Genomic DNA, 25709 nt, shown 5'->3' on the forward strand with positions numbered 1-25709 from the left:
GAATATTAGGATTGTAAAAACACTGGGGTTGTTATTTTAGGTGATGGATAAACTGAGGCTACTTGTTTGTAGATTAGTTACAAATAAATGTGAGAATTTGTTGGAATAATTTATCAATTTATAGAAAACTCTGTTACTTTGTTTTTATGATCTTAAAATAAAGTCTCTACATTAATTCATAATCAAAAGTCATGATCGACATCGACACAATGATCTCAGATTTTAATAAAAGTTACAGATCCGGACAGCTCAACACAGTCTGATTTCTCTTCAGTAAAGAAAACCTTCTCACACATTTCAGGTCACAGACCCTGCCTTGAATTGATCTCTTATCAGGCAGACTTCCCCTGTACATGTAGATGTAGATTACATTTGATGGACCTAATCTAGGTTTTTATCAGAGCATTGAGACGACACATTGATGACGGGCGGGACACAGAATCAGCTGAGAGTCACACGGGGAAGAGAAGATACGGCCAGAGGAAGCAGATAAACGTCCTCCTTACTGCTCAGCTTTACGCTCAGTCTTTAAATCATGGTTGCCGTCCAGCACCGGAGCTGAACATTAAATCTGTACGGACAGGAAGTAGAAAAAGACAAAGTGACCCTCAGACGTCGACTTTGGCCGCTTTGGCCGCCCCTCCCTCCTGGTCGTCAGAGACCACTGCTCCCCTCCTCTTCCTCAGACCCTTCATCTTCCTGGTTTGCAGCTTGGTCAGATCCTGCTTCTGCATGTGCACACGGCCAAACTTGGTGCCAAAGGCATCATGGGAAACATTCTTCTTCTTCCTGATCTGTTATGGTAAAAAAAAAAGAGAGAGAGAGGCATCAGGTAAAGGCTAAATTAGAAGTCGGTCTCTAAACACAAAAAGGACATTAGAAAGTCTTTCATCACTTTTAGGTTTTCTTGGTGCAGGGACAAAGTGAGGGCTCAATGACGCACTAACAGTGTTTCCCACAAGCAGACGATACCTGGCTAGTCTGCCGAGGTATATTTATGGCCGCCACACTATATCCGTTAGATATTTCACTCTTGGCTCTGTGAATTTCATTTTCCCCTTGCAAACATTGTAAGATCCTCTGGTGCTTTCATTTTGATGGTGGACAAACAGAAGTGTGGTTCTTTGTATTGACGAGATGTTGTCAATAAACGACTATGCAGAGGTTCCACTCTTTAAATCTGGGCTGTCCTCAAGCTCCCCCCTCAGGTCAAATCTGACGTTTTTTTAAGTACAAAGTGACTTAAAATTTTAAACTAAGTGTATGATTACCTTCAGAGCCTTGGGCCGTCTGTGAGCTAACTTGTACAAGTCGTCTGAAGCCAGGTGAGTCCTTCTTAACACCAAATCCAATGAGGGCCCGATCTCTTCCAGCTCAATCCTTGGCGTCCGACACCCAGACTTTTTCAGCAGACACCTGCACAAACACATCCGATCAATTTCTCCTTTTGAGGCAGGTCTTCAGCCTCCGTACATGCAGTGCACTACACAACCACTAGGCTATCTGGCTCCCCCCACACACACATCATATCTGAACCTTTTTTTATATCTACCTGTAGCTGCGCATGTAGACTTTCCCTTCCAGGGCTGTGAAGTGGAGGACATGTTCTAATCCCGCCAGACGCACCGCAGACACCGTGGGCCCTCTGAAGAAGTCTGAAAGGTGGATCAATGAGACATGCGAGCGTGTGCTATGAGAAAAAGAACCCAAACTAAAATGAGAAAAACATGTAACTGTATCATACGAGCGGATACCTATGAGCAGACTCTTCAAGCGTTTGTGTTCGTTGTCCATATCGAAAGCCTCCCCTGCAAACACCAGCATCGGTTTGGTCCCCTCAGGACATTTACTGGCCTGTAGCAGAAGATCACAAATACATGAAGAGATTCTGTAAGTGTCAGAGCTCCCTCATTCACAGGACAACAGACAGAAGATGTGCTCCCAGGTAAAGAAAGCTTTCAGGACAGTTATTACAGCACGCTGCAACACTGTCACATCATTCATGAAACAGGATGATGGGGCAACGTGTCCTTCAGTCAGCAGTAAAAACATCCAGCCAACAATCAGCACACAACATTAGAAGACACAAAGAAGTTAAAGTCTCAATAAAAACAAGATAAAAAGAGATAAAAAGAGATAAAAACGGATGAAAAAGCAACACAGTTGATTTAAAAAGGCTGAGACAGCAGGGACAGATTCATTCTTTAGGGTGGTTTCACTTTAGGTACCTGGGCCCGGATCAGAGTACACTCGACCCCAAAGTCTGGTTCATTTAATCAGTGTGAACACAAAGGTAATGTACTCGAGTACAGTCTGTGGAAGACGCAAACAAAGAAGTGGGCCGCTATATGACGTAATTCTAAATTGCTCATGGTGCTAAAAAAAGAAAACGTTGTATACACGCTGCACGGGCCTGTTTCATCGTCTGAGCTGCACGGTGCATGTTGAAGTACGAAGAGTGTCGTTGTTGGCATCTCAGAAATAACAGAAACATCCACAGTTAGCAGAATGGACTCAGCCTGCGAGTGGTTGCCATGGTTGCTTATTCTTCTTTCTACTTTGCGGATATGCAAACCCACTATGTGCATACTGCCCCCTGCTGTATCAGACTGTAAATACACATGTGAACACAGACCAGCGGGGGAGGGTGGAGCAATCATGCACGGTACTAAACAATTGTGTCTGATGTGAAAACACCACAAGTCTTTTTGTCCTGCGCGCTGAATCGGCGGCGGACAAAAGCAACTTGAACTCCTTGGACAAAGAATGACTGCGATGAGTCAGGACTGACCGGGCCGTCTTAACTTTAGAAAGGTGCTGTGGTTCTTAGTGCTGAGTGACCCGTACCAAGTGACCACGGAGAGTTCAAACAGATTCAATAAAACATCTTCATAAAAGACTAACCCTACAGCATCAGTTTGAAGGTCAAAGGTCAGCTCTGAATGATGGTGGTACCAGAGGCTGCGTCACTTTGAGATCGGCATCAAAATTACACAAAACAGGTTTAATGACTTAATAACTTACCTTAATGTCACTCAAAGACACGTATTTCTCAATTCCAAGTTCCACCATGTCGAGCACGTGAAAGTCAAAGAGACGACCTGCAAGGTAAAAAAATAAAATGACACTCAAACAAACACATTCATGTTTACAACAAACACGACCCTCGTAATGTATTCTGAGAGTGAGAACACGCTCTCTTCAGACTGCGTTTCTGTGAAGACGCTGAAACGAAGCTCAGCCGTCATCTTGTCTGTGTACGTTCATTTTGATTCAGAGATGGCGTTAATATTCTTGTCCCAGTCTGTGAGGTCATGTTGAAGCACGGCACAGCTGGAGCTCCACATACACACAAAGTCAGACACACACACCGCTGCGCTCCCTCGCTGTCCCTCCATTACACCTCCACAACATTCAGATTGAAGGCAAAGCGTTACAGGGGCGTTAATATTGTGTCTTAAAATGACGCCTGAAGGGGGCTTAAATGTAGTTTCTGCTTCGAGTTAACAGAAAATGTCCTCACTGCATGAATCAAACATGTGCAGAGTTCATGTTTAAGACATGTTTCAGTACAAATATTTATTAATAACTGATCAGTCAGTGAATTGGAGAAAATGATAGAGGGAGAAGAAGAGAGTTTTACCAAATATGAGGTTGTTGGGTCGTTTCTTGTTGTGCGAGCCGAACAGGAACAGAGAGCAGTCTGTCTTCTTGGAGAAAAACTCCTGAAAAAACAGTTTGAATGGTTAACAAAAAAACACAACTGAGAAAGACGTTTAGACCTCCAGCTGATCTGAAGCTCTGGACATGAGTCAGTGTTACATTCACACACGCTTCATTAATAAGCTGCAGACAGAGTGAAGCTGCTGTTAAGTGTTCAGAGAGCTGAGTCACTTCTTCATTTACAGACTCATGACGACACTGAATCAAACACAAAGATAACAAACTTCTCCTTCTCTTACTAGTGACGTCGAGTCTTCAAAAGGTCGCGTTATGTTCTTCCTGAAAAACAAAAACAGAAGTTTAAGTACGTTGTGTTGCCAGGTGAGTTTCTTTACCGTCCTAGAGTCTTATTCTTTTACGTCTTGTGTCACTTTTATGTGGGACTACTCGTTAAATGTGGTGCGACCAGCTTCTCAGTTTTCTTTCTATAAATGATGGATGTCTTTGCATGCTGTCCCCTGATGAATAAACCAAATGAACCTGAATCAGACTGTGGGTGTGTTCGAATTGTCCCTCCTATCTCCTTTCACTATCCACTTTACCTTAACCCCGGAAGCATTTAAGTGGCGGCCATGATAAGAGCCGTTCGAATTCTCTAAAAGTTAAGGAAAGGTGGGTCAATGCTTCCTTTATAACCTCCTTTAGCCTAGGATACACTGGACCATTCTTTACCAAAGGAGATGAGATATGCCGCCCCACAATTCCTTGCGGCTGCAACATTTAAAGCGAGTCGTGCATCCGACCGTTCACGAACATTAACGATGATCATAAAGTGACACAGATCATGTAAGAGATAAAAAGATAAGAGACATTTTTATCAGATGATGTTTTATTCAACATATTTCATTCACTTAAGAATGCTGTGTAGTTGTACATTTGTATGCATAAAACATTATGTGTAGGTTATATCTTACATAAATGTGACAATTAATTTCATACAATCATATTTATTTTGATGTTGATTTGTGAGTGGACAGGAAGCTGATGGTTTCACTTTTCTGACTTGTAGCCTGGTAGTCTATATTTCTTTTATATCAATCCCAACCTTGTGGTAATCAGGATTATTTCACTGGTAAGAGGCACAGGGGAAAGTTTTTTAGATGCGTTTTTCGTAGTCCATTTTCAGAACATTGTAGTTTCAACACGGCAGACCCGCGTCATTAACCTCCGCCGGCCCGTCACATTTAATGACGTGGCCTAGTGGAAATGTGGTCGGATTGTAAGAGCAACGAGATCGCCTTTCCCTAAGTCCTTTATGAATTCTCCTAACATCTTTCCTTAACCTCATGACGTTTTCCCCAGGGTTAAGGTAAAGTGGATAGTGAAAGGAGATAGGAGGGACAATTCGAACGCACCATGTGAGTGTAGTAAAGATCACTATTTGTTTCCTTTCACTTCCTCTCTTTTCCTACTGCACCTCCTTTAGTACACTTCCTGGTTTCTCACTCTCTCCTCTCCTCCTTGATTGGTTGTTGTTTGCACTCTGTCAAACACTGTTTTCATCCTCACATGGGGCGGCAGTTCAGCAATGCATGGATGTTCAATCCCATGTGTGTCTCCTGTTACCCTCATGATTTACCTAATTTGACTAAATAAACCTGTTAGCTAAAATCAAGTCTTGTTGGATTCCTGCATCCTGACCCGATGCCCCCATGGTGATAGTACCTCAACTTTGAACCCTTCTCAACAGTGAGACTTTAGAGACGACTCAGACGGTTCCACACATCACTGAGGATCATTTCTTTTAGTTCCACTTTGATCGATGTTCTCGTCTGTTGAGCTACATTCAGGAGTGATCGGCCGAGTCGGAACTATTTTTTTTTTTTACTTTTCATGTGGTCTAATCAACTTTTCTATGAACACCACAGTCCTGAAGTTCAGCTGAGGTATGGAGGTCAACTTTATAAACACAGAAGAGTTCTTCGTCTTCAAACTGTCCGTAAAGTGAAGATGATTTCACTTCAGCATGAATTAAAAATAAAAACATAAACATAAAGCACATCACTTAGGACAGAAAACACTTACTTCTTGTAGAGAACAGCGTTGGGCTTCTTCAGGGCATACTGCAGAAAAAACAAAGAAGATTTCTTGTTAATAATTGAGTGTTCATCAATGATCAGTCACACACTGATACACTCCTATGATCTGAGTTTAGCCCCGAAACATCTTTTCAAAACGGATTACGACCTATTCTCCGCGATGAGGTCACCATGGTGTATTTAAAGCTAACGTTGGTACACTGTTCAGTAAGTAAAGCTTGTGGAGCGCTGGACTGACTCTTCAATTAATGTCAACGAGTGACCAGCAGAGGGGGGCGGAGAGACTCGAGGGTCTTTACTTTTCACCGTACAGCAGCTAGTAGGAGTGTTAAAAGAGCTGCACAGCTGTAAACAAAGTGCACGTTGTGGACTTCTCTGAACAGGAAGACAGATTTGGATATATTTTTGCATACTGAAGACAGATCGGGGTTTATATCATGTGGAACAGCCCTCGTCCCTTCCTCTAAGCATTTCCTCGTGTAGCTTACGATGTCTTTGAGTGCCTGGGTGACAGTTTGGTTGCTGTTCCCTCCTTTCATTATCATGGCCGTCTTCACATCCTCAGACAGTTTTGGCGCTCTGTTGTCCAAGAAACGCTTGGAGCGCTTTGTCTTGGGTTTCCTGAAAGGCAGACACAAACACAGAGGAGGAGATGTTATACATGTCGGACGAACAGCCTGTAAGGTCCCAGCAGCGTCGACATGGTGCGACCCTTACAGTCTCCTGGATCTTTAACCGGGACGTCCACAGCAGGGAACTGTGAAGTACCACACAGGAGTACCCGACGTCCTCTTAGAGATAAAGAGAGCTAACATGTCAGTGGTACTCGATCATCAGGGGTTCAATCCCCAGCTCCTGCAGCCACACGTCAGATGTGTCCTTGGACAAGACGCTTAACCCCATGTTGCTCCTGCTGCTTTGTTGGTGGTGTATGAATGTGTATAAATGGATTAACACTGATGGACTCTTTACTCAGCAGTCTCTACCATCAGTGTGTTAATGTGTAGGTGTGACCTGTGAGCTTTGAGTAGTCAGAAGACTAGAAAAGAAATATACAAGCTCAAGTCCATTCAACATGTATTCATGTGTAGGGGTGGGTGGAGGGAGAGTGGGGTGTATGTGTGTGTGGTTTGTGTCTATATGGATGCTGGCAACTTCTTATAACTTTCAACCATTTTTAACACAGATTATCTGTAAGCATGTTCTATAGATTTGTGATACATAGATAGATATTGAAGGCCTTTCAGAGACGGGTATTAGAAATAAGCAGCAGCTTTAAATGCTGTGGATGTACACTGCATCTGTCCCTCCCAAATACACGAACACATGATTTAAACACATTGAAGCTCCTAGTCTGACAAACTGTTTTCATGTTTGTGTATCAACGTCAAAGACAGAAAACATCAACTTGTCATCATGTGGCACTGAAACTACCTCACACCAGTAATCCCAGTCCATAAAAACCATCATGTTAATGGAAACTTTACATTTAAAATAATAAAGATTATAAATCCTCTACAAGCATCAGGCTAACTGGGAGCTAACTCAAATCTGTCACGTTACGGAAAACTTCGAGCTTTAACATTTCTTCTTTCATAGATAAAAAAAATAAATAAAGACATTTGAATACATAATTTAAAGTCAAACTTACACCACACCGTCCAGCTGCGTCATGTTTGTGTTTTTAATCGGGTTCCTGTTAGCTTCAGGAGCTAACTCACGCTGCTGCTCGTCCACGTGAATCCCAGCGCCGGAAGACAACACGGCTGCTCTTCTTCTTCGTTGGTGGAACGATGGTTGACATCCGGCTTTGAGTGACTTACTGCCATCTAGTGTTCGAACTAAAACAAGAACACAATTCATAGACTGGCCGCTAGAGGCGCTATGTGCTGAATAATAACAGACTGAGCTGCTGAACAACAACAAACACTAAGAGTAGACAAAAACTTAACGATTTATATGAAAGCAAGAATACACATTTATTTAAATTGAAAATAAAACAATAATTAATTTAAAAATTAAGAAAAAAGTCGTTAAAAAAACTCATTACAGTTCAAAATATGAATTCCCTTTTAAAACCTGAGCATATTAAGTATTCATTTATACGTTTGAATTAAATAAAATTAACATAAACTTTTCACTTAAATAAAATATGAAATACACAAACCCCCTCTCTCACATCCTAAACCCTCCACCCTCTACATTAATACACACACACACATAAGTCCTCCTCATAACGCTCAGTAACAAACTTTAATCATATTGTTTAATGTTATCAGGTGCTGTATGATGAACAGGTTCATAATGTTTTTCAAGACCACATGGTCATGTTACAGTCGTATTCTGCACGTGTACCACGTGTTGTATCCTTTACCACAGAGGTAATACACTTTATTCTTTCATACAATCACTTCTGTTCTTTGATGCTGTTCTTAGAGCTTCTGTGGTAGCCTCAGAGAATGCATGGGTGTGCTGTGGTTAGCATGTTGCCTCACCTCTGCTTTATCATCTCATTTAGTCTTCAAAATATTTATTATTTTATATTTAATGTTGTATGTGTATGTGTGTATGTGTGAGCCTACCTGGACAATAAAGCTGATTTTGAAGACGCTTCTTTTTTTTTTTTAAATGACCCTCTGACAGATTCTACTTGCACATTTTATTCAGACACTGTCCTGCTTTAAGTTTATGGGCCAGACCAGACTCCAGTACCACTCAAGGTAGCAAAACTTAATAATTCTTGAAAATGTCTGTAGATGATATTTGTGGTTTGATGGACTTTCCTGAGTGGCAGCAGAGTAACAGTAACCAGTTCATGAAGTGTGTGGAAAATGACACATTTTTCCACTATTCTTGCCTAAAATAAACTTTCTCCTTCAGCCCTGTGGGATCTATGAACATCAGGGACACAAAACACAGACACTGGCATACTCACAGGACTCATAGGATTCAGGAATCAATAATATACTAATACTTTATCTCATTCTGAGACGATATTGTGAGCCAGATCAGTGACTCGAGTCAATCATTTCATATATTTGGGCGCCTGTGGCTCAGTTGGTAGAGTCAGTTGTCTCTCAACCGGAAGGTCAACTGGGTTCAATCCCCAGCTCCTACAGGCACATGTCTGATGTTTCCTTCGGGCAAGACACTCAACCTCAAGTTGCTCCTCCTGCTTCTTCAGTGGTGTATGAATGTGTATGGTTGGATTAGTTTAAACCTCTACCATCAGTGTGTGAATGTGTAGGTGTGACCTGTTGTGTAAAAGAGCTTTGAGTAGTCAGAAGACTAGAAAATAAATATACAAGCTCAAGTCTATTTATCATGTATGTATACACACTTTGCAGTTGTTTGGTTGCCAAGTATGTAGCGTCTTAAGAACAGATAATAGACGCTCATTATTAATCTGCACGTGGCGGTGATTTCAGACAATTTAGATTTTTATGATGAGGGGATACGAGGCCTTCAGGAGCAGCTCTATCAGAGAGGACAGATTCATGAGAGGACATCTACACTTGACTTGTTCATACCTGATTACCTCCCACTGACACACCTGCTCTGCTTCCTCATCAATCAACCCCTAATCATCTGGATCCTGAAGTCTCCCACACTCAGACTCCTCCTCATATCCCGTCTTTTTTCTGTTTGATACTCAGACTTCAGTGTTTGTGAGACAGAGCGTTCACCCCTCTATCGCCCCGCTCCTTTGAGTCATTTCATCTGTAGTTTAAGCGTCTGTTCTTCCAAACCATCCCGACACAAAGAGTCCAAATAAAGACCACGGCGGTTGCACATATAGGTATCTTTTTTTTATTGAAGCATCAAGCTCGTAGCACAGATATATTTAGCACATCTTGACCATCCAAAGAACAGCAAAAGAAAGAATTAGAACAGCAAAGTTTCTCCGTCAGTACATCCTGATTCATCCTGCACCCACGGCCCTCTCTCACTTTCCCTTCCTTTCAGGTGATTCAGAGAGAGAAAGTGAAAAAGTAATAAAAAAAACACAACATGATTTAGATTGAAAAGGTAATCATCCCTTAACCCCAGAACACACTCGATTCAAACGACAGAATTAAAACATTTGGACAAAAAGGGGGGGAGATAAACAAGATAATATTGGTCCGCAGCAAAAATACAAAATCTGTTTTTTGTATAAAACTCTTTTTACCGTTCAACTGCAAAAATGCTTTTTGAGTTCACTGTATAAAAAAATAAAATATAGCAATGATGCACACCACTAAGGCTAAAAAGAACCTGCTCCGAGGACAGTTAGCGTCACACTGCTACGAGTATTTCACCCCCTAAACGTGCGGGCTCAAAAAAAAAAAGGACCCGTAACGATCGTCACGGCAACCGGTTCAGAACAGTTCACGAGAGAGCCGAGATTGGTCCTCAGGGAAAAGAATGAAACCACTCCAAAATGCCATGACAGACACACCAGAGAGGAAACGATTCCAGTGTCAACTTCAGCGCGCGTTCTCAGGTGAACTGTTCCGACGAGCTCGCCGAGCGCCTCACAGGCTGCAGGTTCTGATGCAATCATCGCAGGTTAACCCGACTGCAGGGCTGAAAGCAGGTTCTGATCCGGCCGGGTCCAGATTCAGACTGCGTTCTCTGGCAGGAGAAGAGTCGTGAAGGAGAACTCAGCGGCAGGCGGAGAGGACGAGCCTCGGACGATTGTTACCTTCAGTAATAAATAAGAAACCTAACCTGCTTTCAGCACTCGTCCACAACTTGGAAAAATGAAGGAACAAAAAATAAATTAAAAAAAAACATACGAATCCCCACCTAACCCCAAAACACACACACACACACATCAGGATGCAGCAGTTTGAAGGACAGCTGGTGAAACGAGAGGAGGATGGAAGCACATGGACAGAAAGGAGGAAGAGATGGCGCTACACGACACGCTCAAGCAACACGGCACTAGTAGTCACATGCACCATGGTGTCACAGGAGTTTCCCCCTCCATGGACAAAGAGCAACAAACAAAAAGAAAAAAAAAACTGCTGGGGGAGTCACATTTTGGACTGATCCACTGCAAAACCCGTCTGGCCACAATAAATGTAATAAAACGGCAGTTTTATGCAGCGGTTACATGTGGAATGATCCGGGGTCACCCTGGCATGCTCAGACCGGCGCGCCTCTATTGTGCGCTTACAGTTTTCTGTATGGGGCGGAAAGAGACAGAGACACGCTCAGATAATGTGGCAAGAAGAAAAATGCTTTGCTGGGCAACTAAGCAAAAAGTGTCTGATTCATTATTTCCCATTCAGAGCAGAGTGTGGGGTGGGGGGGCAGCCAGCAGGGCCGGCTCTCGTCATGTCTGGGGGGGGGGGAGCTGGATAATGGCTGCTCAATCATTGTGAGTGTCTAAATGTGTGTGTGTGTGTGTGAGGGGGGGGGGGGGGAGAGGAGGGTGTCCTGGAGTCGTACATTCAGCTCAAACTCAGTCCAGACTTTTCTCTAAAGACGTGTACATTCGAAAGATGGAGGACAGGTGTGTGACGGGAGGGGGGGGGGGCTTTATAGAGGCCTGTGCTACATTCAATTTAACCAGTTAATATGTGTGTGTGTAGGTACTATAGGGTGGAAGCTTCCTATAGACGCAGCAGGTGACACAAAGTGCACAGCATGAATGTCTTCAGTGATTCAAACACAGACCGTTTTAAAAGCCTCTTTGTGTCTTTGGGGAAACACGTGGACCAGGAGGGGAGAACCGCCATAAGTGTAACATTTCACTTTAAATGTGTTTCTGTTGCTGTAATGCCCCCGTACCTACAGCGTGATGACCAAGTAGACCGAAACATCCCGAGAGAAATCTGAAGTGTGTTTAACTGAGTCTGAATAAAAAGGAGGATTCTGAGTGGTTTATTAAAACTCGTTGAGTTATCTCATGGAGATATAAACCACATGGTCGTCTGCATGCTACCTACTCCTACTCAGAAACACTTTACCTTTAACCATCGACATGTGTCCTTTAATTTCCCTTTTTTTTTTTTTTTTTTTAACTGTATTGACTCAAACTCTGTGTTTAGTTTAATTTCATTTAAATATTTTCTGATTGGTAAAAGTTCTCATCCCACATTTTCTAACCGTGTAGTGTCGTTAAGGCGCTCAGGAGGAGATCACATCTTTAGTGTCATACATCGTTTGATTTGGTTATTAGGTGGATAATTTAACTTGAGGGGGGAGAAAAGTGAAGTGTGTACATGATTGTCGAGGAGGAGGAGCACGGCCGAACGTGTCCAGGTGTTCAGGTGACCAGCAAAGCAGGAAGTCTTCTCGTCAGCGGCGTGTCAATAACTGCAAACCTTTTTATCACACAGTGGGACATTAAACAGCAAGTATGGCGTTCGTTTTTTTATTTATTTTTGACGAAGCGACAACATTTACAGTGGCAGAAAGCTTAGCGTGACTTAAAAATTCAATCAAGACGCGAGACAGAAAGGTCGGTTCGTCTTTTCGTACCGTGGCGTTTGTTTTGTTTCAAAGTGCACTCAGAAATCGGAAGAGATTCAGAAATACCAATTTTCCAAATGTGAAAGTGTAAATGAGGTGGAGACCGGTGGTCGGTTTGAGATCATGGCGGCTGAGCTGGGAAAGAGGCGGACACTGGTCTGAGCATGTCAGGGCCCCGGCCTAGTGCGGGCGGAAGCCTTGTCTGTGGGGGATGAGGGGGGACACCTGCAGGAAGGGGCCGTGGTACTGGGCACAGGTGGACAGCCTCAAACAGAGCGTGTTTAATTCCTCTACATGCACTTCAAGATCACAGCAAGAGTGAGCTAGAATATCGAAACAGAGAAAAGAGCTTTCATGCAAGAGATCTAAGTCACAGGAACAACAATGCAAACAACTCAAACTGGAGGTTAAACTAGGGCTCGCGACTGCGTCAGCACCGGGACAATCTGAACGACGACAGCAGCAGCGGCAGGAGGAGGGGAGGAGGACGACAAGGGGGGAGGAGGACGACGACGACAAGCTCTCTTGTGGGGGGAGAAGTCGACCGCAGTGGGGGAGCCCAGAGCGGTCGCCTTTCTTTTTACGCCTCTTCATCGTCGACCCTCAGCTCTGCTGGTTCTGCTGGCGGTTCTGGGCGTAGCTTGTGAAGACAAAATTGTAGTCGTTGAATTGAGCCAATTGGCGGTCGAGACGCTTGAAGCCCTCGAGTTTCTGGGCTGAAGAAAAGACACTGCGACATTTGGAGCTCTGCAGGGACGAAACAGAGGAGGGAAAGTAGCGTTCATCGACTGCTTCAGTTCAAATCAAAACGAACAAAAGAGTAAAATGTTTCAAACTTACCTGATTGACAAAAAGCGTAGTCACAAATTTTCCTGGCTTGAACACCTCCACAACCTTCCGGACCAGATCGTCATAAGATGTCTGGGAGAGGTTGGTCTCGAAGCTGACGTAGGAGAACTCTGGCTCCGGGGTGATGTGGATGGTCCAGTAAGTTCCCTGGAGGAGAACATTTCACAACATGTCATACAGACGCGTCCCCTTCAACCTACGTCTCCATACCCGAGAATACTCTAAAAGACCAATGTGTGCAAAGACTTTCAGAGTAGGTTACATCAGCGGCCCTGAAACCAGCTGTAATGGTTCCAACGTTATTATTATGTCTGTTTACAGCAGATTAAAGAACTCTAAACGCCGGTTATTGTAACCAACAGAATCAGACTGTTATCTAAGGGTCTCACAGAACAAAATGATCCAAAACAAAGACCTTTTTGTTGTTACACATCTTTACTTAAAGCCACCTGCATCTGAACTTGTTCTAAAAGGAAACCAAAGTGGAAGCTTTATCACTGAGCGATGTCGTCTTTGATTTGTTACAGCTCACATCCAAAACTCACAAAAGTGATCTAATGGTGCTTTCACACTTGCAGAAAACTCCTTAAAAAAATTCTTGATATTTCCTGGAGGAGCTGCATGTGTGAAGTCAAACGGCTGAATGTTTCCCTCTGACTTCACCCGGAGTTTCTCCTGACAAACTCCTAGTATTTTTTCTGCAGCAAGTCAGAGTGAGCTGATGTGAGAACACAGCAGGATATTATTCAGAGAATTCACCTCGAGCCAGTGGTGATGTTTATATACTGTGACTGCTGCACAGGCGATTGCTACGATCTCAATGCACGTAATTAAACTGCTGCGTTAAGTTTTCTGTTTGTTGGCATGTTGTTCTTCACTCTTTTGTGGATGTTGTCATTCCATTGGATTACACATAGCCTTGATATAAAGGCAAATATTCTCGTTGTAGCGTCGTGTAGCGGACTTTATTGCTCGTCTGCAACTTCCGGGTCCTTCTTTTTATGCTTGTCTTACCTCAGGAGACCCACCCGCCTCCACCTCCTGTCTGACAGGAATAGTCTCCAGCTGTGAGGTGCATGTGTAAACAGGTCAGGAGAATATCAGAATCAGTCCTCCTGAAACGATCTAGATATTTTCAGGAGTGCAGACGTGAGTACGGCTTAAGTGAGGCATTAGTCGACCACTCCTATGTGCTTAAGGTTCATCTGTGATTTTCCTCTAGACGGATGAAGAAGAAGCTCATATCTGTGTCTGGTTTGAAAATAAAAAAGTGTCTCGTCTGTTTTGGTTGCGGCAAAACAAACAAAGTGATAAAATACTCACGTCAGTCTTCATTCCATTCATTGAGTATCCACAAGGGTTGAACATTGTGGCATCGATCACAGAACCTGGTATCAGGTCACAAATTCCACTCATCTGCAAATCCGAGAACAAGAACAGGGTCAACGTCAGCTCTGAAAACGTTACAGTGATGAGACACTCTCCCACGTGTGAACGCTTAGCTTTCACTTACACGAGTGACATCACTTGCAGAAACACCATCTTTCATATAGAACTGGTCCATAATGGCTGGATCGAGGTCACTCATCAGAACTTCCAGCGTCTGATCCGCATGCTTGTTCTCCCAGTACTCTGGTAAGTCCAGGGTAAACAGGTACCTGCGGAGGACAGGGGGTCAAGGGTTAGACCATCCTAAGTTGCAAAGATCAGGAGAGAGCTCTGAGAACTGAGAACATCCCGTCATGTTAGCAGGACAATGCAGAACGTTTCTACTGTTGAATGAAATCATGTTGTGCTCACCAGCAGTCAGAGTTCAAACGGCCCATGCAGTAGGCGGCGCCATCTGGAAGAAGGAGACCGTAAGGTTACTGTTGGCTTTGCATACTGAATTATCCATCATAATGTCAAACAGATAGGTACGCTGGAGCAACCTTAAAGAGACTGTGCACCATTTCCAGGACTAAAGCACAACACAAAGGAGGGCACCCCGATGACATCATCATAGCACTCACTTGGGAATATCTGGCTTAGAAAGTCCACTTCCTCCTGGAAGTTTCGATGAGGGAACTCTTGATGGGATGGTTTCATAAAGTTCTTGCGGGAGTAGAAGAAATTCTGCAAAAAGAAGAAGACGACCATCAAAACGTGAGTGAAGAACAGCATACGGTGATGGATTTAGAGATCTGATGTACAAATAGGATCATGCTCTTTGTTTCTTTTTCACACATCTGCAGTCTCACCTCGATGGCATCAAAACCGCAGTACTCCCTGGCGAGTTCCAGCAGAGGCACCAGTGCTTGCAGTAAGAGGGTGGTTCCGCATGTCTTCAAAATGAAACGTCTCTTGGAGACAAACATGCTACTCTCACTGTGGAGGAACACAAGTACAAGAGAAGTGTAAGAACACGCCTCAATTAATGCATTTCCACTGAACTAACATACAGGTTATCATCACCACACCCAAGTCTGTTAGTGCGGCTCGTTTGCACTTGTGTGAAAGATGTTAAGTGATCCCTGGTGCGCACCAATGAACTGTACGAGGCCTCAATCCGACCCAACTGCAGGAATCAACAACCATGGCCCCGATCTGTTCATCATTACTGAACATGTTTAAGACCACAGGCGGACCTGATGGATCTTCAGAAACAGTTTGGGTGGATGACTCCACTACATCAACATATTATTTTAAAAGCACACCTCATTTTCAAACAGTATCGTTTACCTGAAAATGTAAACAACATAAGAACCAATGAGCAGAGCCAAAATCACATCGTCTGTCTGTTTATAAATTGTGAAGTGTCTTTGGAGCAGCCACAGCCAATCAGGAGTCAACTAGTCTTTGTTCACGTCAGGGATTGTCCCTCGGGCATCTCACATTAAGGTCCTCTTGTAAATGTCCCCACGTGAACACAGGCCAAACTTGAGGTCATTATGAAACAAACTGATCCATGATTCAGACCAGAGCAAATTATCTAGAGGTGTGAAAACACCTTTAAGTCAGGGAAACATTTGCAGCTTAACAGGAAGCTTAAATTTAAGTTTTTTCCCCCCTTAATCTGTTGCTAAATTTGTCACTTTGCCAATACCTAGATTTGGAGTCCAATCCCAATCAAACCCCCTCAACATTTAAGGTATTATCCTAATTAAACTAATTTTTGTGATGAGTGGTAGGAACACATTTTGGAGTTGCTCCAGTAGATTGCAACAGCAACATAGTTATAGCTGCAACGTAATACTTCAAATGTGCCAAGATGTTGAGCCGCTTACAGGTTCAGGCCGTTGTTCCAAGAGTCTGACATCATGACAAAGTAGATCCCAAAAGAATTAAAGCTTTTTGTTGAGGCACCATTGTTTCTAAAGCTATCAGACTTAATTGACAAAAACATTTGAGCTTGCAGAAGACCTGAGTCTCCACGTGTCTACCTGGATAGTTGAGCTTTGTATTTACACAAATCTTTACTCTGTGAATAAACGTATCTTAAAACCAATAGTGGCACAAACAAATCTACTGATACAGGCGGCAGATGAACAACATGCTCTTTCAGGTGTAATCATTATTATTTTGTCAGTGGAGTCTGGTGGCTGTAGAAGAAGAGATGAGGTCTAGTCCTGTAACAGAATCTGTCCTGTTTTCAAACTCTAGTGTTGTAGTACTCGAAATCTTTCTAAAGGTCTTCGTCTCGTCTTGTCTTGGAATCAAAATAATTTTTACTCGGTCTTGTCTCGGTCTCAGACTGCTCAGACTCCGGATTTTATATCAAGACCACCACTGATTGGCTTTTTATCATGTCATTAGTGTGATTAGAAGGAAAACGCCTCTTTCTAAAAGAACCAATAACTTCAATTCATTTATAGTTTGATTTTAATCCCCTGGTTAATCCTTCCCGGTGTTAGGTTCTAAGTTATACGCTCCCTGCATATAAGATGATGACTCTGGTCTTGTCTCAGTCTTGACTCTGTCTCGATCCCTGAAGGTCTTGGTCTCGTAGCTGGTCTTGTGTATTTCTTTGTCTCGGTTACTCTATAAAACTCTACATATAACACCATGAGCCCGTCAGAGTTTTATTCTCTCAGTAGATTGCTTCAGATGTTCAAATGTGGCTGAGGTGTAAAAATACCGGAATTTCCCTTCAGGCACTCATGAAACTTAAGAATCAAACATCATTAAAATGACATAACTGTCGAGAATATGGACGCCAACCAAATACTTTGGCTAATTTGTTTTGACGTGCAGTTAGAGGAAGAAATACTTTCACAACTTAGTCAGAGTTGGAATCACATCCAGCTCGCGGCGGTTTCAAGGAATGATAAAATGACAATCAGGTGTTTGTTGTTTAACCTCAAGTCTCGGAGAGAAAAACAACAAATAAAGGTTCTAATATTACTGAGGTTACCTGTGGTCACGGCTTCACATCACTGACGAGTTTGACTAGTAACGGGTGACTTTTTATTATTACTATAAAGGAGACGGACAACCTCTAAGAGAGATGCTCCTCTGATGGTTCAAGTTTCTGAGTTGGGATGTCGTTCTTCAGTGTACATGTGATGACGAATATGACGTCAAGTCAGCAGGTCGGGCACCACATGAATGCACCATTATGCTCGACATAAACTCATTGTTGTCCAATGAGAGACGAGCATCATTTCAATCACCCGGCACTATTTTTATTTATTTATTTGTAATGCACGTCCTCGGCTTTCTATGCACGCAACACAAACGGGGGTCATGTCGGCCATGTTTTTCTTTAACCATAAGAATTGGTATAAGCAAGTTTAAAGGTGGCACGGAAGGTAAGTATAGATGATGATTAATGAAGAAAATGACGTTCCTTTTGATGGATTCAAAGCTATATTATAGGGTCTACTGTATTACATTTAGGTTACATGTGTTTTAATTGAAGTCTTTTAAAATACAGATTTAAACCCCTGGCCTGACCAGTGGGTCTCACTCGAGCGGCAACGTCAGAGTCTGGAAAAACGAGGCCAATAGGGAACCAATGGGCGACACTACATCCATATTTTCTACCTGTCCTTCTCAGTTGTCTATTGTGACAGAGCACTGATTCAGACTTGTTGAAAATGACTTAGAGTGCAGACATGGTCAGTCAGATATTGATTAGAAGAGGAGATTTGGACAGTGCTTAACAAGCTGTTGAGGAGCCCTGTTCCTCAGGAGGATTTGTGGTTATCACTTCTCCAATGAATGAGGTGTGCAGCATGTAGAGTAATGGCCCACAGCTCTGTCTGTCTCATAACCCGGGACTGTTCGGTCAATGACAAGCAGCTTACCGGTCGCTGCTGTCTAATCCTGCCCGCCCGCCCGCTTTCTAAATCAGTAGGAAAACAAGAGGACACACACACTGAGAGCAAAGACGCAGTACTCACCTGAGTATATAAGCTTCCTGCTTGTCAGACTTTGTCACACTTATGATCAAACAATGCACATTCTCCAAAAGTTTGTCCCACTCAAACCTGCAGGAGAGAAACAAAAAAAAAAAGAAGCAGCAACATTTAGCATTTTTTTAAATGACATTCAGTGAATCCAGCTTCACAGTTTGAAAATGAAAACATTCCCAACCTCCAGTGTAACGTGGACTTGTTTTCTTTTTGCAGAACAGAGAGGGAGGTGTGAGGTGCATGAGGGATTATCAGAGAAACAAGTGTTAGTCTAAAACGGGTATCCAAGTTGTTTATCAAACTACAACGATGTTTGCGACCTTCTGAGTGGATATTTCCTGTCCTACAGGAGGGAGGAGGGGTTACTACAATGAAAGACATCCTTTTGCAGAACTGAGTAAGTATTGGGTCGGACTGAAAGGATTTAAAAAAGGTGTTTTGTGCTGAAAAGCTGCTTGAATATCGCTGCCGAGTAAAAACTGAAAAACACAAGCACAGGCAGCGCTCTCCTCAACAACAGGAAGGCTGCTGCTGCTGCCTCCTCCCCCTCCCCCTCCTCCCTCCTCCTCCTATCCCCCTCCCACCTCTCAAAGACAGCCGCAGTGCAAAAAGCAGCTGCGTCACGTTCTCACTACGACCTCGCAGGAGCAGCCTGGGCCCATTCAGAGCTGCCAGCAGGAAGCCCGGCACAGCCTGGGCGAGTAGAGAAAGAGCGCGAGGAGAACAAGCATCGCTCAAAGGGGAATTTACCAGCAGCCTAATGTGACACAGTTCGCCCCGTCTGAGAGATGGAACAGGGCCGTATGATCCGACAGCCTTTTCTGGGGGGTACCTCTGAACGAGAAAAGGTGCCTCAGTGACGAACTACACTGTCAGCGCCACCTGTGTGCCCCACAGTGACAAGTGTGAACATCCGTCACCTACTGGCTCACTCTGTCCTGAAGAAGCTTTACATCCACCTGTAGTTTCACACAGCCTCTCACCTCTATAGGCTTCAAATCCAGCATGATACAGGTATCAAATAATGATAATAAAATCCTGACTGCTGTGGCCGTAACCCAGACAATCAAAAGAGATATAACCTCTGCAGTAAGGTCGACAAAATGGGATTTGAAACAAACATTATTTATGTTGCCATCGTATCAAAACAGCTATCAATATTGTCTCATTTGACCTGGAATCATTTCACATCTTTAAGTTCTAGTGTCATGACAACGCTAATAGGTTATCACACGATGATAATTGCTGTAATAACCCAATCATAAGTAATCAAAACTCTGCATATCCACGAGGGATTTCAACCTTGTTGTGTTTAATGTGACAAAATAGTAACAGTTGTGCCCTTTTTAAGATATGAGGATCCAGAGGAACTCAAAGTCGCTTCTTCAGCCTTGAGACATGTGCTTAAAATGACTCAAGTCGTCCTCCTCATCATCATCATGGGGGGTCATTTGGGGTTGAGTATGTCTAAAGTGCAGATGGAGCCACGATGACTGACCGCTTACTCAGACTTTTTCCACAGTAACTCTAAACAGCAGCTAGCTATTCTCCTCATCTACTCTGTGACATGTAACCAGAGTCAAACGACATCAGTCATTAATATTGACCAGCTTCTGAAAAAGGGTTAGGGACTTTTTATCATCACCATGTGATCACTGAGGCTTAATTTAACCAATGCAGCGGGATCTGTTTGCTCTGTACGCCTGTGCAACACCTTACTCTTTTACCAAACACGTCCAGAAGTTTGAGCAGAGAGAATCAAGAATCAATGTGTGTTTGGTTTGCATGCTGAGCTTTAGGTCCTTATGGTATCCCCTATCATCACAACACGAGCATAAAAGTCTGATACTGAAATTTTAAAAAAGGAATTATATTTATTTCTCACTCTGCGTGTTGGAAAGAGACATGGAGGATATAATAACCTTGTTTTTACACCGTTTAGAGGAAGCTAACTATATCTGCTACCTGCTGTATAATTGGTGCTAGTTCAGTGGTTTATAAAAATGCTAAGGCTTTCAGGGTGACATGTTGTAAACACAGGTAAAGATAGACACATCTGAATTACAGGTAATATGTGAACTTTAGTATTTGTTTATTTACTGCAATTTATTTTGTTATTAAAATATTGAAACATGTAAACACACAGAGCACTTTATAAAATGTTTTTTTTTGTTTTTTTTTAAATCAGGTTTGATTTTCTGTTACAAGATATCGCAATTTAAAGGTCACACCTCCTCTTCAACCAGTTTAAATAAGTCTCAGAGCTCCTCAAAACATGTGTGTGACGTTTCTTGTTCTAAATCCACTCTGATCCTGTATTTGATCATGTCTATAACCCCCTCTCTGGAAGGGGGTGTGACCCAGGGTTTTCCCTCCATGTCCTATTGTTTATAGTGAAAAGGCAGACTCAGGGCGTGGTCACACTGGCCACCCGTACCGTGCTGTACCCAAGCACGATTGCCCCCCCCCCCGCCATTCCTACGCTGGCCGGCGCGGCCCGTGGTCAAACTACACAGGACTAACCGTACCTCTTGTACATAACGCCGTAATACAACACATGCACGCTTTATGTTATTATGAAGCGTGTTTACAAACAGGCGGACGAGAGAGAGAGAGAGAGAGAGAAAAATAGACGCGCAGTCGAGTCCGCGCGGACGCCCGCACATCAGAGAACAACACAGAGAACTTGACAGCCACTGTGTGTCTTATATTGAGTCATGTTAGTCAGATACAGACATGAAACTCTGGATTTCTCCATAATGAAGGCTGTCAGCGTTGTTTACCCGCATGCTTGTGCCCGTGCATGAAGTGTACCCTGCCGAAGCACACCTCTCCGAAGTGTGCCAAAGCCAAGGAAGTGTACTGTGCCTGAGCACGATACGGATTTGCTCAGGCAAAAGACAGAGATTTATTGTCAATGTGCGATGCTGAATAAACTGCTGCAACACAATAAATTCCCGCTGATCAATTAAATAAATCTATCCTCCTGGTCTCGTTTGTGACTACAGTAAACAAAGCAGCAGTCTCTCCTTTTTCTATCTTACACGCAGCTTAAGTATCATCGAGCTCAAGGCTGTTAAAAGAATAAAACAGAGCCATCAAACTTTTTACCCGTTCTGTGAGAACGGGAGATGATAACGGAACCCCGCTACTTGTGCTGGTCTACTAAGTACCTCGTGTACAACTAAGAGTTTCTTTTTCGCCACACACTGATGACATCAGAGCTGTTGCAACATGCCCGGCTAGCTAACATTACTGCAGACCTCATTGAGCTCCCGTTTCACAGTGAAATGTGCACCAGAGGCTATTTTTGGCTGTTCAGTGTAGGTGACCAGGAAAGAACCAGATCAGTCTGCAGAAAACTACCACAGGTCGGATTTCCGTTTCCACGAAGAGAACCACGATTAATCAGAATGAATAGATTTATTATTAGACAGTTAAAGACTATTTCAGTGACACATCGAGAATAATCGAGCACAAAGGAGCAGTGCAGCATCTCAGCAACTTAAAAAGCTAAATGCACAAGATGTGGTCACTGTTTGGCTCCAGAGCCTTCAGGACTCAAGGTGTGATAACAGTTTCTGGCCTTCAAGACAAGTTGAGCCCCGAGGAAGGACGGTGGACGTAATGCGAGCGAGCCGAGCGCCACATTTGTGAATCAGATGCCCTTGTGGACTTATTTGGACATTGGCTGACGTCCAAGCGAGCCTGATCCACTGACATCGCCCTCTGAGCCGTTAATCTGCCCTCTGGCTGTAAAGTAATGCCAGTCCTCATTCACCCGACCGGCCACACACTTTTCTTAAACCGTCTGTGATCTGGTTAATGGCCTGAAAGTCACTCATAGTGCGAGGCAGATTTAGCCTTGAACTTCGCCGCGGGCCGGTCGAGTAAAGCACTACATGGACAGGTGATGTCGGGTAGTTATAAAAGACGAGTTGGACTGAACAGAAAAGTGTTTTACAAGCACAGGAGTGGTTGTGCTGCGGGGGTGATGATTTCTAACCAACTGTTGTCATCATAAATCTTTACTGTGTGGACACACTTTACTCTCACACTGAAGAGTCAACGCAAGACCAGCTAAACTACCTCACCGGGCAGTCTATTAGACAGAGGGCTTTCAAACGAGCACTAGTTATTGAATTTATTTTAAAAAGTCAACGCAGATAGATCACAGCGCTTACATCATCAATGTCTCAGTTCAAAGATTGTTTGAAAACATTTGAAACAAGCTCTTAAGGTATTTCGTAGGCTCGGTTTTCAGCTGAATTGCTGCAACATGTCAAGCTCAAATCGATCTCCTGAATATCCTACTTTCTTCCGATATCTGAGCATCCTCTTTGCACATAAACCAGAGCGTGGATGCTTCTTGTGACAGTTCATACAGCAGTTACTGGGTTACACTTGAATTCAAAAGGGATTAGCTTTTCCGTTTAAACCTCTCCGTTTACGGCTGACTTTGCCTCAAGCCAGTGCTCAGCTCGTGCCGAGCAGAACACGGCATCAAATGGATTTTTTTGTGTTAAACAGAGGCAAAGGTCAACAGGCTTTGTGACCATTCACATCAGCTTTTTTTTTCTGAATGTCCCATCACCCAGACACTGTGCAGCAGAGAGACCTCCTAACCAATCAGAGGAAATGGGAGGGGTGTTACCCTCAAGGGTGGAAACGTGACCGGAACAAGAACCTTGCACAGTTTTTAGTAGAAACCCACATCAGCTCGTAAGGCTGCCATGCCATGCAGTGGGTCAAAGTTTGTAGCACATGAAAATATCATAACAAGGATCATGTCTTAAAAACACTCCATGATGATGGCCTTGTGTATTTCTAATGGGAACATTCCCGTCTCCTCTGACATAAAAGCCACAAGAACTTTGAACCCTTTCCCCCCCAATTTGTTGGATTATAAATCTAAGTGGTCTAAGTGTTGTTTCGGTGTGACTGAGGCAACATGGCCACCGCATGCTGTTCACCTCCAGTGAGGGCCCTCGTCTCTGAATGACGCAGAAAGCAAAGAAAATCCAACTTACAGCCGCACAAACACACACAGGCGTGACTTTTAGACACCGTTTACTATCACAAACCAGAAGGTCTGATATTTGTAACACTTTAATGTCAAGTAATCAAGCAGCAATGCGGTGGTGGCAATAACGCGTGCGCAGCGACCACACCAAGCCCGCCTAATATTAGCATTAAATAAAGTGACACATCACCCCTGTGGAAGGAGACTCGTTCATATCACACAGTAGACATGTTAGGTCGTATAACGAGGAAGAAAACAGAGAGAGTCAGACAAATATGTGCATAGTTTCACCTCCAGGGAAATAGCTACAGTTAGCACGCTATGACAGGGGGTGTTCTGTCTAAAAGTGCTACCCATTTGAGAGGTGCTGCCATGCGGGACAGGGGGTGGGGGCTATTATAATTTGATCTTTTTATTAACACTTCATGTAAACCCTCTAATGTTAGAGTAAATAAACAGGCTTTCTGTTTCCTTAAGGGGCAAACGATGGTGTTTTGAAAGTGATTCTGTACTGGGAGCATTATTTGATAAGAGATTAATGTCTTCCCCTGAAATCTTACATAACAAAAGCGCAAAAACTTGCTCCCCCTTTCAGAGCCTTATACCCAGACATGTGATGATAAGCGAATTCAAGTTACTTTTATCTGGTGGCATTATTTCATGGGGGGGGGGGGGGGGGGGGGGGGGCACAGTTAGCCTCTTGCTATCGTTTTGCGCAATGGTAGCATTTTACGACAAGGCAGCAAATATAGACATAACACCGGAATGGCTAATGTACTGTCAAGACAGCTTCAGAACAGCATTTAAATTGGTCTGTCACACGACATATCAAATCGATAATCAAATTGTAAAAGCCACATGGTTAATAGTGATGAATTTCCTCGGTTAAGAATGAATGACTCAGCGTGGAAGTGCCACTCTTAAAGGGGGAGGTGTTACGGTGGGAGCTAGCTCCAGTGGTAGAATGTGGCCCCCCTCCTAGCTAGCTCACAGAGTATAAACTCGTAACTACGGAGAGGAAAAGAAAGTCGCCATGACAACCAGGTTTTTAATCTCGTTTTCCCGGTTACAATACACACATTAACTGTGGAGGTCGAGCCAGTTTAAGCCCCTCTCTCCCCGACACGACACCCTGACACACTGAAAGGACACACACCTCGGGATGGTACGGAGGTCCCCGGTTCCTTTGGTCTCATCCTGCCGGGAGAACCACACCTCCAAAAGCTTCTCGGTCCCCTCGAAGAAATGTGCACCGTTATCTTCCATCATGAGACAACAGACACCCAAACAAAAAAAGTATCAAACGTCGGTCGTAACGTGTTACAGCTTAATTAATCCTTCCTCGATCGGGTTATAATTTATTGAGGTACAGTCCTTTAAGCAATCCTGGTGTTGATTTTCTTTAGTTGCCGTCTTCCCTTTTGCAGAGAATACAGTTAGCGAGTGCTAGCTAATATCGCCGGCCATACTGTGTAGACCACTGAATGGAGATGGCGCGGTGAATTTATAGTCAGCAGCAAGCTACGTCACTGATTCCCGTAGCCAATCAGACGGTAGGGCTGTGGCTCGTAACACGTCATTGGCTCATTCATCTGTCAGTCATTGTAAAAACAGAGGGTTGAACACGTGACGTTTCATTTTTCCACAGCTCTTTCTCTGCGTCCAGTCGCTCTGATTAAAAAAACATTAACCCGCACAGGGAGACCTTGCAGTTAAACAACATCACGGGACTTATATCCTTTTTTTTAAATGTAGGACTATTTTATCTATTTGTGAGTAAACTAAACTTTTTGGACGTATGGTGTTCTCCTGTTCACACAATTGTGTTTTTAATTAATTCACACATAACTGTTGCATTATTTGATGCATTATTTTATGTTTGCGCTCCACCCTAACACACACTATTTATTCTAATTGTAGTATATAAAGGGGGACAACATACAGCATACATTTATGCAATTAATGATGCCTGACAGACTGCATTTCTACTCATTATAAAGTTGTATAGTTACTAAACAAGCCCATAAGAACCTCCAAATAGCAAAGAAAATAAAATAATTCCATGGGTGTTGCATCCGGTTTTAGATAGTTTCAACAATACAACAATTATCACTATTACTACTAATACTTATGTAAATACTTTTTTCATTACTAATACAATATTACTAATACAAGTATTTTATTTAAAATGTATTTAGCCTTTATCAACCCGGA

General features: G+C 43.2%; 2 protein-coding genes across 2 annotated transcripts; both read right to left on the minus strand.

The window, feature by feature from the left end:
- Nucleotides 1–205: 205 nt before the first annotated feature.
- rpf2 (ribosome production factor 2 homolog) lies at nt 206–7569 on the minus strand. The gene is made up of 10 exons (XM_061052693.1): nt 7414–7569; nt 6251–6383; nt 5749–5786; nt 3963–4002; nt 3644–3725; nt 3025–3101; nt 1755–1854; nt 1553–1655; nt 1272–1416; nt 206–794 (listed from the first exon to the last, which is right to left on the minus strand). The coding sequence occupies exons 1-10, from the start codon at nt 7434–7436 to the stop codon at nt 609–611; spliced, it is 927 nt and encodes a 308-aa protein (XP_060908676.1). The 5' UTR covers nt 7437–7569; the 3' UTR covers nt 206–608.
- A 1980-nt stretch (nt 7570–9549) lies between these two features.
- amd1 (adenosylmethionine decarboxylase 1) lies at nt 9550–24985 on the minus strand. The gene is made up of 9 exons (XM_061051382.1): nt 24652–24985; nt 18461–18547; nt 15317–15443; nt 15089–15191; nt 14877–14919; nt 14590–14734; nt 14400–14492; nt 13068–13223; nt 9550–12974 (listed from the first exon to the last, which is right to left on the minus strand). Exons 1-9 carry the CDS (start codon nt 24762–24764, stop codon nt 12831–12833), a joined length of 1011 nt encoding a protein of 336 aa, XP_060907365.1. The 5' UTR covers nt 24765–24985; the 3' UTR covers nt 9550–12830.
- Nucleotides 24986–25709: the final 724 nt, after the last annotated feature.

The sequence above is a fragment of the Labrus mixtus genome, chromosome 12, assembly GCF_963584025.1.
Source record: "Labrus mixtus chromosome 12, fLabMix1.1, whole genome shotgun sequence".
NCBI lineage: Eukaryota > Metazoa > Chordata > Actinopteri > Labriformes > Labridae > Labrus > Labrus mixtus.